We start from the raw sequence: 18,794 nt of genomic DNA, 5'->3' as shown, positions 1-18,794 counted from the left end.
AAAAACAAACAAACAAACCCTACATTCAGAGGTGCTTTTTCTTCCTGCCACATAATATCCACAATTTCTGATAGAGTCTCTAAGAGTTCTATGACTCCCAGAAGTTCATGATTAGTGCTCATAGCCAAGGACTTACTACCTGAAGACAGAATTCAATGCCAGTTTGTTTAACGTGTGGGAACACCAAATTTAAAATCCAAAGTAGCAAAAGAAATTATTTTCAACATTCCTGTTTTCTTCTCAGCACCTTAGAATCAAGCACCATAATTACTAGTAACTCAAAATAAATTGTCCTTACAACAAAGTGTCTCAGAGTACAACACCCTGACCACTCACTGTCTCTGCCTCAACTGAAATAGTATTATACAATTATATATTTGACATATATATATATATATACACACACACACACATACATACATACACACACACATACACATACACACATATATAGTTAACTTTGTGTAGTTACTAACAATGCATTCAAATTCTCAGTTACTAAAAATTCTCAATCCAGTTTCAACACAAGTGACATCTAAGGCTGGGAGCTTGAAAAGTGATCCAAGGGCTCCCAGGGTTGGGAGTGGAGGAGTTTCCGGACGTGGGAGGCACAAAGCTTGGTGAACTACATTCTCCCCCTAAAAAGACGCTGTCACCTCACATTAAGTTAGACTATTTGGATAATACAGGGCCCCGCAATTACAATCATACAAATATACTTATCGAGAGAGGTTTTCATGGAAAGGATCTGAGAATTATATACAAACAAAATCATTCTTATTTTCAAAAATTTGACTCTGAAGGGAAATTATAAGTACACAAATAAAGGCAGAATAGTACAGCGACTAAGACACGGAGCTCGGTCTTGGATACCAAGGTTTATGAGTGCTACCCAACAGACCCTGACCAGGAAGGTAAGAAGACTCCCTCCAGTATGCTTAAAGGACCCACGGTGTGTGAGCAGAGGAAGACTGAGTCAAGACGCGTGGTTTCGGAATCCCAAAGGCGTCTGGTGTGCCGAGGGCTCCACACATCTGTGTGTCTTTCTCAAGCACAGCTCGAGGACTGGTGGGAATCACTGGTAAGCAGGCTTAGCATCTTTATAGCGCAGCAGCAGAGCCCTCCCTCCTCCCTGAGGAGCAGCCCAGATGCTCCCTCTGAGTTCACAAAACTCTGACACTGGGAAGAGATGTCAGTGACATGCCCGTGCTCCATCAGTCCTCACAGCAGTACATCCTTCAGACGGCATTAGCCTCCTCTGAACGTACGCATGCACGCACACACGCACGTGCTTACACTCTCATGCTCTCTAGGAACTAAACTGTACAGGAAGCACTCTGTGTACGCCAGTGTCACTTGGTTCTGTGAGTGTCTGTGACTGCTCTGTTCAGACTCTGGCTCTGTCCGTCCTTTAGTGTCACTGCTGAATGAACGCCTCTACCGCTGGGGCAAAGCTACACTTGAGCATGTGTCATTGCAGATACAGGATGTCAGTCGCTTGCAAACTAAACTAGCATGGCATGACAGGGTGACCAGGACCTTCTCTTACACACGCATCTCATCCTCAGGCCTGCCCTAGTCTACATTTCGGGTGTGGGGGGTGGGGTGTGTGGGGTGTGGGACTGAGTCTGAGAGTTTACGCAGGAGAGGCCTGAGCTTCATGTCCCGGAGCCATCACGCTGGCGTGGCCTGGCAGGCCCCGAGGCCCAGGGCAGTACATCTGGTAACCAGTCCAGGACTGAGACAAGGAGGTGGAAACTCTCGAACAACAGCCAAAACATGTTTCAAAACCCTAGGAAGCATTCCGGCCCCACAGTGTTCCTCAAGCAGCAACCTAGACCGACCAGGCCTGGCAGGTCATTACAGATACATGATGAGCCTGCATGAACCTCAGGGAGGTTTTGTAGTGGAAATCAAAGTACCCTTCAGTGGCTGACACCTTAAACTTTACCTGAGAAGAAAGCAAAATGTGTGAGGGACAGAGAGGTCGGCAAGGTGAAGGTGGGGAGTGAGGGAAGTTGAAAGTAGACCCAGAATTGCATTCTGAATTGCACATGGAGACAGCTAGCTGCCAGAGCTCAGGCAGAGGAAGCACTCTGCTCTCCAGCGATGCTCCCAGTCTGCCTGCGTGCTCGCTCACTTTGTTCTTGCCCTCATCCTTCCCTCAGTATCTTCCTTAGGTGGTCTACTCCCTTCCCTTTTTGTTGTCTATTTCTCCCTGCTCCAGCAGAGCAGGACATGTAACCCAATGGCAAGTACACAGTTTCACAAGTGGCAGAGGGTAGGACACCACTGCCAATGATATTAGTGAGGGTTAGTGATGTGCGAGGTGCTCTAAACCATAGGGGAGAAGATGATGGTGGTGAATAAGATTAAATATTCACTTCAGGGGCTTGCAGGGTGATAGGACAGACTTAGCACATGCAAAGAAAACCAGAATACAGGCTACTTCTAAGTTAAGCTTGGCTAAGGGGTTTGTTTGATTAAATACCAGATGTTGCTGTGAAGGTATCTGCAGATAAGCTGGACACATAAGATCTGCTGACTTCAAGAAAGTAGTTTGACTATGACAAGGTCCATCCAACCAATCATTATGTCTCCCAAGCAAGAAGGAGCTCTGCTTCTAGACTATAAGAAGCACCTGCCTGTAGATTTGGAACACAGGGTTGCATTATTAGTGCCTACCCGAATGGCCAGCCTGTTAACCTACCTTACAAATATCCTGGCTGCTACAATCATAGAGCCATCAATTTAGAGCCATCTGTTCCTTAATATCATCTCCCCCACCCGTCTCTTCAGTTTTTCGGAGAGCCCTGCCAAATGATATACTTCCTTGTCAGCAGGATCAAGGTCAATTATCAGACAACTTGGGGATTCAATGATCAACAGCAACTCCCCCCATTCTGCACAACCAGACAAGCTCTGTCTCCAACTCCTCCAACCAAGCCAGTGGCTTTTACTTTGGTAAATTCTTTCTGTTTTGGAGATTGGGTCTCATAGTGTAGAGAGCTGTCTCGTCCTGAACGTGTGATTCTGCCATTGTAGCCTCCTGAGCACTGCAATCACACCTGGCTTGTTTGCTAAGTTCTCAGATATTAGGAAGATATTAGGAAGTGAAGAGCTTATTTTGTTTTTACTCCTCCCACCAAAGAGTCTATAGCATACTATCACCACGAGTCTGTAAGAACTTTACTACAAAGATCAGCCACTAGAACCACACGTTTTTCCTTCCCCAATAAAGTGCTTTCACTGAGACATTATGTACAGTTCAGAGCTTCTGGTGCTCCTTCATCTGCAAAGGTCAACCGCGAGGCAGATGTTTGCCATTTTGTGTTTAAGGTTGCCATGGAGTTTTTCCTTCTCCTTTAAAACACTTGGCAGTGAAGACACTGCCTTAAATCACCTTCTCCAGCTAGAGTATAGAGGCACAAGTCATTTCTGACTTACAGGAAATGCAGTCATGTTGTACTGCCTTCCATTTTGGTACCACGCACGGTCAGCAGCTGCTGATCCTCACTGACACGGGAGATACCCCATCAACGTCTTTACACGTCTACCATCTCTGTTTAACTTGTGCTTGCCTAAAACTTGGTGCAGACTGATTTTTTAACTTCTCTGTAGTAAATGAGTAATGACCATAGAGTCTAAAGGAATCATTTCTACCATTCTAGAGAGTCAAGGCCGCTCAACTGAGTGCAGCCATAGGAGCTGGGTGGAGCCCTGCAGTGGGCTCTCAGGTGTGCTCTACAGCAAGACAGCAGCACACAGCTCAGACGCCCATCAGACAAAGCACCACAACAAACGCAAGTCAAAGGAAAGATCTGGAAGGAGACAGAATTCAGAGTGTGCACAGTGTCCGTGCTGGGCAGAGCTGCCTCCTCTCCCAGGAACATAAACTTCTCAAGAAGAACTTTATAAGAAAACAAATGCAAGCCATTGCAGGGATTGATTACTTGCTAATATCTTAAATATAACATTTTACCTTTTTCGATTCATGTGTCCCATTAAAGCATGCAATTACCAGGCCACACGACATGCAGCATGCAGTAAATGGACAGCAGAGGTTAATAACCTGGAGGCATAGGATCTGAGAATGTGAGAGCAAGTTAGAGACAAGAGTTCCTCTCCATTGTCACTGGGGGCCGAGAAGCAACGCTGACTTGCGGAACAGGGAGAGCGGGGGGAATACAATCTGTCCAACACATAAACATATCTCCGCAAGTGGCGGCAGGTATAACTGAAAGACAAAGGCAAAAGGAGAGAAACAGAAGAAAGACGTTTTTCTTTGAATAAACAAATCATACTTTCTATCCTCAAAGCTTTCTGTATATCTTTACTACATGGTTCTGGGGCGGGTTGGTGGGTAGAGCTGTCATTAAAAGAGCATGAACAAGAAACAAATGAGTAAAAATGGGCAAAGATCCGAGCAAACACCTCACCAAAGATACATGCAGACAGCAAATGAGCACCCAGACAGCACTCTACACTGCATGGTGTTACAGAAGTTCAAGTTGAAACCAGGTAACACTACAGACTCAGTGAGTAACCGCTATCCAACCAAAAATGCTACATTTGGGTGAGGACAGAAGGCAGCAGGACGCTCAGTCTTCCTGAAGGAGCTCCACAATGGTACAGCTGACTCAGAAAGCAGAGGAGTAGTCTTTTACAACACTACCCATCCTGTGCCTTGAAACATGCCCAAGGGCACTGAACACATGAACACTTATAGCACTTTTAGTCATAAGGTATCTTTCCACAGGCAACTCGGTGCTAGACAGAAATGGCTACTGGGAAGTCACAGGAGAACCCAAGAATACATTACTAGGAAAAAGCTAGTTCGTAAGCATATGCTATGGTTTCAGGTAGATGAACTTCTAGGAAGGGCAACTACAGTCTACAATCAGATCACAGTTGTGAGGGGCTAGAGGGAAGGCAATGTTGAAACAGCAAAGCAGCAAGACTTCATCCTGAATACTGTTCATTACACATCTGCCCAAATTCAAAGAGCCTTAACCCTACGCAGGCTTTGGTGCGTGTCAGCACAGGTTCATGTGGTGATCAAGTGCTCCACTCTGGAACAGCACGTAGACAGCAGAGAGGACTGAAAAGGACAGGAGGTGTGTGGGAATCCTCTACAGATTCTGTTCAATTTTACTGTAATCCTAAAATTTCTCTTTAAAACAAAAGTAAAGAGCAAAGTCTCAACATATTACAGTGTTGTTAGTGAGCCAAATAAAATCGACCTTGTAGAGTAAGGAAACAGGAGACAGCTCCTCTTCACAGTGACACAAGTGCAATTCTGAGAACAACATTACAAGATGAAAGACAAAGGGGACAAGGGACTGGGACTCAAGACTCTCAGAATGCCAGGTCTAGTGTGGCCACAAGTGTGGTCTAGGCTGGCTCACAACACTGGGTATTTAGTCTCTATAATCCTTGTTCATAAACAATACAGACCACCATCACCATCCCAAAGAAAGAAAAGAAAAAAGAAATCCTTTAAAGTTCTCTAATCTTTTGGAGTAATATAATAAAAACAAAAGAAGAGGAATGATAAAAGCTATTACTGTCAGAACAATTTTACTGGTGGCACATTGTAGGTCACTAAAACACAGCAAGTTTAGGGGCTGGAGAGATGGCTCAGCGGTTAAGAGCCTGATTGTTCTTCAGGAAGCTCCTTGTTCAATTCCTAGCACCCAGTGACAGCTCACAACTGTCTGTTATTCCAGTTCCAAGGCATTTGACACCCTCTTCTGGACTTTGCACATGCCACACAGACATGCACATAGACAAAACAGATCTGACAATGCAAAGAAAATGATAATTAAGGCTATGAAAACCATCTTAAAGAACTACACCCAAAAGTATATAAAGTTACCAAGTGGGTAACAGGTTTCTTTAAAAATATATCAAACTCCAAATAAAACTAATAAATGGAAAGGTTTAAAAACAACAAATTTAAACAACAAACCACTCATCCATTAACAACTAACCCACTACCCACCAGGCAGCCAAATACTATGTATGAAGTATTATGTACCAGTCTTCCACATGTGTGTAACTGTGCTGTGTATCAGTTTTCTACATGTGTGACTGTGCTGGCTGTGAAGAGAGTGGGGGCAAAATACAGAGTCCTGTTACTACACTGTCAGAGGACAGGACATGCTAGATAACAGGAAAACTCCATCAAAACTGGCATAAGATGCTAACACATCTAAGATAAGACAGTCTAGAAGTTGCCTGAAGTAGTATAGGATCTTATTAAGAACTCCAAGACTCAAGAATTAAAACTCAAGAAAATATTTTAAATTGCTCATCAAATATAACTTGCTATCATTTTAAGGAAGTGTTGGAAGCCGACATTATCACCAAGACCAAGACAAGCTAACGTCATGAGTATCCACAGTACCACAGTATAGCAAGTCTGCTCCTGAGGAAAGACACAATTCTAAATGCTTCAGTGTCCTTTAATTTTGAGAGCAATAAGAGACAAACACCAAGGGGCTGTTTCTGATTAAAGAACAAAACAGAGGCCCGGTAACTCTAGCATGTGAATCTAGAGTTCTGGGTCCCATACTTTGGGGGCACAGAGAAATTTTTAAATATACTTTTTAAAAGATTTACTTATTTTATTTATATGAATACACTGTCACTATCTTCAGGCACACCAGAAGAGGGCATTGGAGCTCATTACAGATGGGTGTGAGCCACCATGTGGTTGCTGGAACTCAGGACCTCTGGAAGAACAGTCAGTACTCTTAACCACTGAGCCATCTCTCCAGCCTGAGAATTTTTTTTTATTTAGATTTATTTACTTACTTTTACTTACTTACTTACATTGTATGAATATGTATGTATGTATATGTGTGTGTATGACGTACATTGTATGAGTGTTGTGCCTGCATGTATGTGTGTGTACCCATGTATGTGCCTGGGGCTCCCGCAAGTCAGAAGATGGTATTAGATTCCCTGAGAGTTACAGATGGTTGTGAGCTACCAGTGGTCACTGGAACTCAAACCCAGGTTTTCTACAAGATGAGTAAATGCTCTGAACCACTGAGTCATCTCTCTAGAGCCTCTCAAAAAAACATGTTTTTTTTTTTGGGGGGGGGGTGGAGTTTGTGGCCTTGTTTTGGGAAAGAATCTATGGGAAAATGAAAAAATTAAATATTAGAACATTCATACAGAACAATATATATTTTTGAAATTTGTGTTAAATTTCCTCTTCCCTCCCTCTGTCCCTTCCTCCATCCCTCCGTCCCTCCTTCTTCTTTCCTTCCCTCCTTCCTTCTGCTTTTTGAGACCGAGTCTCTCCACATAGCCCTGGCTATTCCAGAACTAATTATGCAGACCAGGCTTCCCTAAACTCACTGAGATCTGCCTGCCTCTGCCTCCCAAGGACTGGGATTAACATGTGGGCTACCATGTCTGGCAGTGTTGAATTTCTTATTTTGAGAATGCTGTTACTTTTAAGAAACATATACAGCATGCAAAAGACATGTACAGGTTCAACCCAGATACAACCCCAGCATGGAAAACAGGAAGTGGGAACAAAGCCTGCCCCTCACTAAGAAGCTATTGACAACTGACGCCTGCTGGGAAAGGGGCCTCGGCTTCTCCAATGCCTGCCACGGGGTGTACCAACCTCACTGCAGGGCAGGCTCCATGCTCTGTAGCTGCCAGCCAACACAGAATGGATTCCAGGTTTTGTGGGTGGGCTTTTTGTTTTATTAAACAGTTCAAAATAAGAGATACACACAATGATGAAAAACTGGTTAAATGTTAATGTGTGTAAAAGCTGGGGAAATGTGAATGGAAATTATTTGTACAATTCTTGCAATGCTTTATGAGTCCAATTTCAAGATAAAATATTAAAAAAAAAATAAACACTAAGACATCAAATGAATGTATTTTTTAATTAAAAAAAGAGAACTAGTATCTCTCATACACCAAGTGTCAGGCGTTCCAGATTACGGAGTTTATACCTAGAGCCATGACATGTCATTCTGACCTCTATATAAGTGTTGGAAACCAGAAGACTACAGTGTGGGAAATAAGTGAATGTGGTCTGGAGTCAGCCCATAAAAAAAAAAAAAAAAAAAAAAAAAAAAAATCAGGCCTTGCTGCTCATGAAACCCCTCTCAAAACAAGAACTCTCCGCATGCCTTCTAACACCAACATGGCCCAGATTATGCAATGCACAGTTCTGACATGTTACTTGATATCCTGCACTTCTAAAATGTTCTGTCCTAAAACAACATTCAAGTGTGCAAACCATGCCAAAAAAACAGGCAAAAAAGGAAGGTTTGAAGAGAACTCCACAGTGAAGCCTCCTAGTAATGTATTTTACTGTGCTTTGACAATAAAATTGCAACATGTTTTCAGAGTGACATTTTTTTGCAGTTATTTTTTACTTACTCACATGTTTAAAGAACATTACAGGAAAACGACGTTACCAAGGCAGGTTCGACTTAGAACACTCAGGCCATTTTGTCTCCTTTCCCCCCTCAGTTCCCTCTGTTTCTTCCCCTCTGCTTCCTTTCCTGTATTATCTTTTCTCTCCCCCTTCCTCCGAGAAGATTTAACACATCCACTAACACATATAAAATATTTTGACAGACATATGAGAAAAGAAAATTACATGCCAATGCTCTTGATGAACAGCTGCAAAAATTCCCAATAAAACACTCCCAGTGAAATTTAACAGTATCCTAAAGTGATAATCATCATGATAAAATCTCTGGAATGCAAGGATGGCATGACATATGCAAATCAATAAACATGCTGCACTATATCAAAGAATGGAGGGACACATGCATACAGTTCAGTTGCCTAATTACACGTGGAAAAGGTATCAAAAATATTCCCTTAAGATGAAACTCTTGCAGGTAAGGCGTTTCGAGGAAATGGAGAGAGTCCAACACAGTAAAGGGAGCCAGCCCTCTGCTAACAATGCACTCAGAGGAAAACCCAAGTCTAGCAAAAGGAAGGATGCCCAATTTCAGCATTTCTGCTCAGCAGAGGATTAGAAGTCCTTGCCAACGCAACTAGGGAAGAAACGAAAATAAATAATAGATAGGTTTCTATTCTATTATAGCTTCTAAACATAATATCTAAGCATGCCATGGTTTCTCTTAATATCACTATTTACTATTACTTCCACAAAACCAAAAAACAAACCATTCAACGAAAGACTGTTTCTAGCCATAAAACATACATGTGCCTGAGACACCCTACTAATGTAAAAACAATGTAATGCTAATGTAATGTAAGGAAGAAACTACTACAGGAGACTGGGCTTCTGCCAAATCGCCACAAGAGGCAACACAGTTGTCTTCCAGTAAGTAAAGATGAATATGAAAATATGATTGATTACTTATCGAGTAACTGAAATATATATACTACACATAAAAATCTTAGGATTCATAATAAGATGAAACAAACATGAGAAATCCCAAATGAAAATATATTGGTTTCTTTTAGAGGTAAGAAAGGAATCAGTATCTTTTTCTGAAAATTAAATATTGAATATTAAAAGAAAAAATTAAGCAGCAATCCTAGCTAACCAACTAAGCAGTGTTGTTGGAGGATTCTACCTTAGAAATTAAGTGCTCAATATTATAACTGAGGAACTCACCTGACGGCCAGAAAGCAGTAGTTCAAAGGTCACTAAGTAGATGACACAGTTACAGGAAAGAATGAAGGTAAAATCTAAACTCAAGTGTTACACCATCATCCTGTGTACACTGATGAGTCTCACCTGTCCAATGTGATCAATATGTATTTCAAGTATGACAAAACAGGAATACTTGCTACCTTATCTGCAAAAAAATGAATTTGATTATCTGTCTTCTGGAGGAGACTATCTGTCTCATCTGAATTTTCAGTTCATGAGAGAGATTAACGAGAAGGAACAAAAGGGATGGAGGAAGCAAGAGCACAAATCCAGAATCCATAAGATGGTCAGTCTGTTAACTAGTTAAGAGATTGAGTTAAGGCAAGCAAAAAGAGGCTCCAGAAACAGCTGAGTTAGCAAAGTTCTTCTGCAAGAAGAGACTGGTCTCATGGTGGCTCGGGCTTTCATCTCAGGGCTAGAGCAGCACAGAGGAGCCAGTGACAACTGGCCAGCCAGTGTTGTTTAATCAAGGAGGCCCTGTGAGAGACCCTGTTTCAAAAGCAGAGGAAAAGAAGGAAAAGAAGCAAGGACAGGGAGAAGGAAGAAAGCAAGCAACAGGAAAGGAAGGGACACTGCTCTAGATGACAAAGCAGTGACCTCCTTTTAAAAGAGCTGGACAGTGAACATTTGTAGTTCATCTATCTCATAATATCTAAGACACAAATAAAAATGTTGTGTGAGGACCATATGAGGGTCCTGTTCCAGACTAACCAAAATGAAGACATTTTGGATAACCCAGTATAAAGTGGACATGCATTTGCTATCAGATACACGAAGGAACTGTTTGCCAGGGTTAGACTAATAATAAAATTGATACGGGTATGTTCAAGTGTTACAAACAAGAAACTTCATCTGATCAGATAGGTAGCAAAACATTTTTTCCTGTAAAAGTAAAGATTTAGACAAACTGTAAAGGACACATAGAGCTTAGGAGGAGGAGGAGTCCAACAGAGGGGACAACACAGAGACCACAGGGAAGGGAACACGGTGGGAGCTCACCTGGGGGGGGGGAATCTCAGCATGGAGTACATCTCATCAAAAGTACATCTACCTTTGCAGTGATTGGTCTGCTTATGGACTGCAGGGGGAGAATTCCCAGCAGACCCAGGAAAGTCAATAGGGGAAGGAGGAGGCGGAGACCAGGGATGGCAGACAATAGATGGCTTTGAGGCATGCTTATTGTCAAGGCTTGGTAATGAACTGGACACAGACAGGAAAAGAACAGAGTCCTGGGTTTCTGGATTACATGAAAGATACTGCCATTTATTTTACTGAGACAGGAATGAGAAAACCTGGTCAAGAAAGACCAGGAAAGAGTAAGGTTTCCATTTTGAAATTTGAAGTGAACCTGAGAAGACTCAAGACATTATCCAGTGTCTGACTCATCACACATGCCGTAGAGCCCAGAAGAAATGGCTGCCTAGAAATGCATGTTCCTGAGTAAGTGTTCTGAAGGTGGGAGTGGCTATGGTCACTCTAGAAAGTGGGGAAAAAAGATGGGTTGGGGTATGTGCTGGCTATTTTATATCATCTTGAAACAAGCTCTAGTCATCTGAGATGAGGGAATCTCAACTGAGAAAATGTCTTCCCAAGATCTGGTAATAGGCAAACCTGGAGAGGGCATTTTCTTAATAAGTGATTGATGGGGAAGTCCCAGTCCATTGTGAATGGGACCATCCCTGGGCTGAACAAGCCATGAGAAGCAAGCCAGTAAGCAGCACCCTCCATGGCCCCAGCATCAGCTCCTGCTTCCAGGTTCCTGCTCTTTTTGAGTTCCTGGCCTGGCCTCTTTCAATGATGGACTTTGCTGTTGTTTATTTGTACTGAACCAGATAAGCCCTTTCTCCCTGAACTTGCTTTTGTTATGGTGTCTCCTCAAAGCAGTAGCAACCACAACTAAGATGGGGGCTGTTCTGATTGCCTTAGGTTCCCTTGAAGAGTGTGCACTGAAACTCTAGGTGCCACAGAAACAGTGGTAAGAGGCTGTGTCTGTGGAAGGTACTGGAATTAGATGAGGTCATCAGAGTACAGCGTCGTGACCAAGACTAATGTCCTTGTGAGAGTCTCGAGGACTGGTTTCTTTGTATGTAAGGGCATAGAGAGAAAAAAACCAAAAAAAAAAAAAAAAAAACCAAAAACCCACCAACTAAAATCCAGGAAGTAGTTCCTCACAAGACAATGAATCCACTCTCCCCTTGGCCCTACACTTTCTAGAATACAAAAGTATGAGAAGCACATTTTGCTGTTTGTAAGATACCCACTCCACGGTATTTTGTTACAGCAACTCACACTAAGACATGGTGATGAGAAAACTAACGTTTGCTATCACCATAAGATTATGTCAAATGTATTTGTTTAGGGGCTGGAAGGATGGTTCACTCCTTTAGAGCACATTGATGCTCTTTCAGAGGACAAGGCCTTGATTCCCTGGATTTACATGGTGGCTCAGAATCATCTGTGACTCCAGTTCCAGGGGCTCTGACACCATCTTCTGACCTCCACAGGCACCATACATATACATAGTAAATGGCCCAAACACTCAGACACATAAAAATAAATTAAAAAAAATTAAAAAATCTACTTTTAGGATTTATTTATGGCAATACTGGGGATTAAAACCCAGTCATAAACACTGAGAGTAAACCATACCCCAGCCCAATCACATTAAATTTAGAGACAGGAGGGTGAGCCACTACAGAATTTTGAGTGGCCAAAGACGGTAAGGAAGATGAGGAATAAAACCAGACCATTTAAACAAACAAACAAACTAACTAACTAACTAACAAACAGGGTCTGGAGGGATGGCTTAGGAGTTAGGAGTATGGGCTGCTCCTGCAAAGGCCCGAAGTTCCGTCCCCAGCACCTATATCTGGTAGTGCATGACTGCTTTTAACTCTAGCTTCAGAAACATAGACAGCTCTGTCCTTGGCAGCCACCTGCACCCATTTGAATACTTCCACACCAAGACACATAAAACACAAAATTAAAAAATAAAATCCTTAAACAAAACCCTACTATCTACTTTAATACAGTAAAGCACATCTTCTCCAAGGACAGGTCTAAGCTCTCTCTATGGATGGTACAGTCTGGATATGGGTCCTGTGTGTCTGCCACAAGTCTCATGTGCTAAAGGCTTGTTCCCAGAATGAGGATAGAGAGTTTTAAAAGGGGTCTGGTGGGAGGTATGTAGCTCATTTAGGAGGACATCTTCCAAGAGACTCCAAATGTTTTCACACGAGAAGAGTGAGCAGGGACCTAGCAAGGGAGTGCTCTAACGTCACGCTTGCTCACAGCCAGGGTGCTGCTGCTAAGTCCTCCCCAGAGGCTGACCCAGTGAGACTGTCTGACTGGGGCCTTTACCCTCTAAAACCTGCTAGCTAAACTATGACACCTTTCTCATAAAGATTTGGGGATGAGGGGATGAGAAAGGAAGAAGAGGGGGAGGGAAGGGGAGAGAGGGAGGGGAGAAGAAGGAAGAGGGAGGATGAGGATGAGGATGAGGATGGTAGCTCTAAGGAGAGTTTATCAATCATCACAGAAAGTAGGGAAACCTACCACATGGACGTCCCTATGACTAACTGTCCTCTTGCTAATAATGAAAGTAGCGTTCATTAAAATACAACTTGAATGTCACTCGCTGAGACATGTTTAACCTCTCTGATTTGTTCATGTATATGAATTAAATATACATTAGGTTTTCACAAGAGATTTCCACAAACCAAAAAATTTACAAAATAGCCCAAATACACAATTTTATACTATTTTACACAGTTCAAAATTCTCATATCCAAGCAAATAAAACCCAGAAAATCTGGGATGAATGTCAAGTGTCCACAGTGGAAGAACACCTTGAATCACGTAACTCCTTGGCAGCGCAGGCCATTTTTCCTGGAGTTGAACTCCTGCTAGCATGAGCCATTCTGAGACTGTTCAGTATGGAGGACTAGCCCAAGAACAGGCCATGTACTTATCTACCAATCAGGAGTCAGCTCAAGGGATGAGGTAACCACATCCCCCCTGCCAGCAGAAAGAGCATCCCCAGAGCTGTCGGCAATATTAATACCTTTTCTGTAAACTTTCTCCTCAATTGCTAAAGAAATTCAAAACAAGACAGCCCTAACTTTATAGTATCAAGTTGTTAGCTAAAACTTGACTATTATAGATATATTTAATAAAATTCCGTGCTAATTAAAAAGTTTCCATTAAGTACTTTTATCCTATTTTAAGCCACTTATTTCAGAAGTAAACACAGTAATAAAAAGCTTAAACCAACATTTGTAGAAACTAAAAAAATAGAAAAATTTAGACAGTAATTTTTGTCAAGTTACTAGCTTACTGATGTGAGAACTTGTTACATCAGACACAGACCTGGGTGTAGATGCAGAATTAGCCATGTTACATCTTAAATTTGTTTCTAAGAATGTGAGAATTTAAACTTGTAGTCTAAGATCTGATTAGTTTCATTTACAAAACTACACACACACACACACACACACACACACACACACACACACACACACAGAGAGAGAGAGAGAGAGAGAGAGAGAGAATAGTTGTGTATATTGATTTTTTTCTCATACTACCAAAGCAGATCAGATATCTGAAAATAAATTTTAAAAAAATGTATAGTCAGTAAGTGTCATATGCCAGGTGCCTAAAAATATTGACTAAGCAGGAGGAACATTATTAAATACACCATTGTCTGTTGTTTTAAAGATACTCCAATCTGTATTTGCATGTGTGACTAGCATTTCTTTCTATATGGTGTATAAGCAAAAATAAATAAATAAATAAATAAATAAATAAATAAATAAATAAAATAAAACCAAAACCCAAAAAAACCCCAAAACTTTTGACTTTGGAAAAAGAAACCATTTTAAAAGAAATGCCACAACTCTCCATTCCAGATGTTTGTTCTGTAACTGCCAATATGGCCTTGCAGCATGTGAAGCTGGCTGAGTTCCAGCAACGCAGTTTGCTGTATGTTTTGAAGTTGTACTTCAATGTGCTGATAGCATGTTCCTGTTTGCTCGCCTTGTGGTCTTCTACTTGAGTCTAAAGCTGCACCAAAGCAGACACTCACTGCACACTCCCTTCCAACACTTGATTCAGATGAAGGGAACATTCCAGAAAGAAACTGACTTAAGCATATTTCTTGATTAGCTTGTTTACAATGTCACTGTGATCCTCCGTGTATCAAAGGAGGTGCTGACTCCCATAAAAGCCAAACTTTACTGTGTAGAGCTGGGGTGGAAGGGAAATGAGACCCCGCACACGCTCTTTAATGAAGTAGCTATCCAGAGAACAGATCTGGCTGACATCTAAGAGCTTCTACCTTTACAAGTCATCTGAAGGAATCAGATCCGTCTTTTATAAACTCTAGTCACTGAGGGACATTAGCACGGACTGTGTTCTAAGACCACACTGAATATCTGGGGCAGGAACTCTATGAACATAATGGAAAGACTGCGTTTACAAAGAAGGGATACAGAACAGCGATGCAATACATTTTATGATTATCAGAAGGCTTGCTCACTTTTAAAGTCAATGTATTTTACAAACTCTCTCTTGGCAAAAGGATATATAGCTATTGTAAAAATAATTTCAAAAAAATAAGTTTTGATTCTTCACCACATACATTCATACATGCCACAAGTATTAGCTCATTGACATGCGATAACTGGGAGCCATGAAATCAACCAGCTCTGCTGAGACGCATCAGGTGTTTGTGTCACACCCTTCTGGAAGGCTGCAAAATATATTCAAAATAAAGCACTATCTAATTAGGAGTTGAAATTCTACTAGGTTCATTAAAACATCAGAGTAAGTACTCCTGGAGAGAAATCACATTAACAACTTGTCAATGGAGGACTTTCTCAGAGCCATTTTAAAACTGTGGTCATGGATGTACACCCAAGTATCTACATCCCTGACCCTGTTACCCAGATAGATGCTGTGCCACATGCCTGCCCACATTGAACAAGGTCATCATGAAAACAACGCTCATTGTGTGTGTGTGTGTGTGTGTGTGTGAGAGAGAGAGAGAGAGAGAGAGAGAGACAGACAGACAGACAGACAGACAGACAGAGACAGAGACAGAGACAGACAGACAGAGACAGAAGCCTGCCTGGTTCTCCCCAGATCAACTCCCTAACGGCTGCGAGGACCCAGCTGCCGCGGCCGTGACGTCCCAGTATGTTACAGTGGGCTTGGTTTTTGAATTCCTAAGATTAGGCTCAGCTCCCTGTGTCTGGAAACAGGGAAGTTAGAACCCCAGCCCCTGGGTTTTGGCCCATGTTTCCCTGGAGTGGCCAGCCCCACCTTGCCCTGTGTGGGAGCCCAGCCCCTCAGGCACATGTCTGTGCTCTTCCCTTGAGTGCTGTGCTGCTCACGACATTTCTGACACACTCAAGCAAAAGCTCTGAGGACAGATTTCAGTTCTAATTTTTGTTGCCCTAGTTCTTGGCCCAAGGCTTGGCCAGGAAAGCATGCTGTTCACTGATTTACAGGATGGAGGCATGTTGTTCATTGATTTACAGGAAAAAACTGGCAAAACCAGCACTCCACACTCAGTCATCTCCGAGTTAGCTTGTTTATGGGAGTTTCAGGCATCACAATTACCTTTATATTATTCTGACAACCACAGCAAGGGTGGGATATGATTTGGAGTCATAACCATAAACATAAAATTATGTCCTTCCTCAGCACGAAGCAAAGGACCATCAATCAGTGACAATGGGAACCCTCAAGCCGTGAGTTCTCGCTGAGGTCTTAACTGCCTTTTAAAAACAAAACACAAGACCAAACACATGGTCTCTCCACTCTGCAGAAATACAAAGGGTTCAATCACGTTAGCCACCCAGGCACACAAACTGAAGCTTTCTATTTTCTCCCAGAGAGTGGACAATGGACAGGGAATCTCATGGTTGGCCAACATGAGCTAACTGCTAGCTGGGACCAGTCCCATTCTATGCCTTATTTTGGACTTTCTGGCATAAATATCACAGTATTTCTCACAAATTTAAAACTGAGGTGCATTATAATAGTCAACATACCCTTTACATATGAAAGGTGTAAGTGTAGTTCTAGAGAATGGGCAAGATCCTGAGAAGAGAGGGGACTAAATGCAGACAGGAACGCAAGGCCATGCGTCTTCTGGGGACCCATCCCAGAGGAGTAGAGCGAGTCCTAGGGAGATCTAGGTCAGCAGAGGAGACTGGAGTCTCCAGCTCCTGCTGTGATGAAGTTAGCAGCTTTCCGACTCTTCCCTCTCACCCTCACTTCCTTATGGTCCATGAGAACAGTTAACCAATAGTTACTCAGTAGCACGGGGCTAGGTGAAGATTCAAAATATAAACATCCTAAGTACAAACCACAAGACAACTTGTATCTTTATTTTCTGTCAAAAGGATGGTGAATCTAGGACGGTATGAGCTGTATCAAGAGGTCAGGCGAAAACTGTAGGCCATGAGGAGTTAAGTATCAGGAGGAAAATGAAATGGTATGCTAGTTGTAATTGTTTAAAAGATACTAGTAGAAACATGTTACATATATTTGTAAGATACATAGCAAAATGACTTGAAAGTGAAATAAATAAAGAATTTCTGCAAATCTAACAGAGAAGGCCCAGAGAAGTGGCTGTGTGGGGTGAGAACTGGAGCTGACCTTCAGCAAAAAGGGTACCTTAGAAGATGCTCAACAGCATCGGTCACTGCTGAATCAAGTCACAAGATAGCACCCAGACCTCTAAAATGGCGTTCATGGGAAGACAAGACTAAGTGCCTGTGAGTCTGTGGAGAACCTGGAATGCTCAAGGATGCAGACAGGAATCCAAATGCTACAGCCACTTTGCAAATGCATCAAGTGGTTTCATATGAAGTTATAGCAATTGCCACTCAACTGACACACACCACTCCTAGTATTTACTCAAGAGAGATGGAAACTTAGGTTCCCACAGAAATCTCTATGTAAATATTTATGGCAACTTCATACACAATTGCTCACACATGGAAACAACCCAAATGTCCTTCAGTGGGTGAATGCATAAACAGCACGACCATAACAGAACTGCTCAGTAATAAAAAGGAATGAGACACAACAGGGACAGGGCTAGCACGGATTTCTCAGACTCCATTTCCAGTACACTGGCAGAGGGAGGCCACAGGCAGAAAGCGGTATGAGTTGGCAGAAAGGCCTAATAAAAAGTAGTGCAGGGGCTGCTTCGAGACAGAATTTGTCCTTATTTTGATTGTGGTAGCAAATATTAGGTCATGATTTTCTCTACTGGTCAGTTATACACTGAGGAGGGAAATGTTTTCTCATAAATAAGATAAATTCTAAGCATCCTTGAGATTTAGAAACAGGGATGGAGCTGGCCTTCCAGAGGACCAGAGTTGGGCTCCCAGCACCCACATCAGGTGGCTTCTAGCAAACTGCTAATTCTAGCTCCAAGGGGTCTTTGGCCTTTGGGACACCTGTACATGTGATTAAAAGTAACTAAATATTAAAAAGGAATTAGAAAGAACGGTTGTCTATGGCAGAGCCATCTTCTGCTAGCTGAATACACTACTGTATCCGGGAAAGAAGAAACTCGGGATACAGAGCATAAGTTCAGACTTTTGCCTTTAAAAAACCTTTGGTACCCAGCCATCTAATGTCTGTGTACTTCTCACATTCCATACTTCCTTCCATCCCCAGATCATTCTCACGAGTCTCAAAATGGAGCTATGTACTGTAACTACACAACTTTCCCAGCTTCCTTCCACGGGAACTACGCTGACATAAGAATGAGGGAAAGCTTGGCCACACCCTGGCTATGAATGCTGCCATGGCTCATTCATAGCATCTGCACATCCAAACAGACAGGAGGCTTATTAAAGAAGAATTATTTCTCAGGGTCTTAATGGAAGTCACAGGAAACAGTCAATGAGGCACTAAATATTTAATTCAAACACTCACTATACTTTGTTTGGCAGTCTGAAATAGATGTCTTATAATTAATAAAGAAGATTTTCTCCAGAAGAATCCATATTCTACCCACAACAGATAATATTCCACAGAGCAGATATAAGACTAAACAACAAAACCAGGCAGAAAGGCCAATAATCTACACAGAAAT

At 42.2% G+C, this 18,794-nt stretch overlaps 1 protein-coding gene across 2 annotated transcripts in view; it reads right to left on the bottom strand.

Moving 5' to 3' along the window:
- Nucleotides 1–18,794, bottom strand: part of Dym (dymeclin) — a 265,401-nt gene that overhangs the window by 119,637 nt on the left and 126,970 nt on the right. Inside the window, exon 14 of one of the 2 annotated variants that reach the window (XM_029546929.1) lies at nucleotides 4,073–4,237. The exons of the other annotated variant lie outside the window; for it this stretch is intronic. Coding sequence (XP_029402789.1) covers nucleotides 4,073–4,237 — 165 coding nt within the window. The remainder of the gene's footprint in view (nucleotides 1–4,072; nucleotides 4,238–18,794) is intronic. 2 annotated transcript variants of the gene reach the window in all.

This window comes from Mus pahari, chromosome 15, assembly GCF_900095145.1.
Source record: "Mus pahari chromosome 15, PAHARI_EIJ_v1.1, whole genome shotgun sequence".
Lineage (NCBI taxonomy): Eukaryota > Metazoa > Chordata > Mammalia > Rodentia > Muridae > Mus > Mus pahari.
This window is presented reverse-complemented; position numbering and strand designations above follow the sequence as displayed.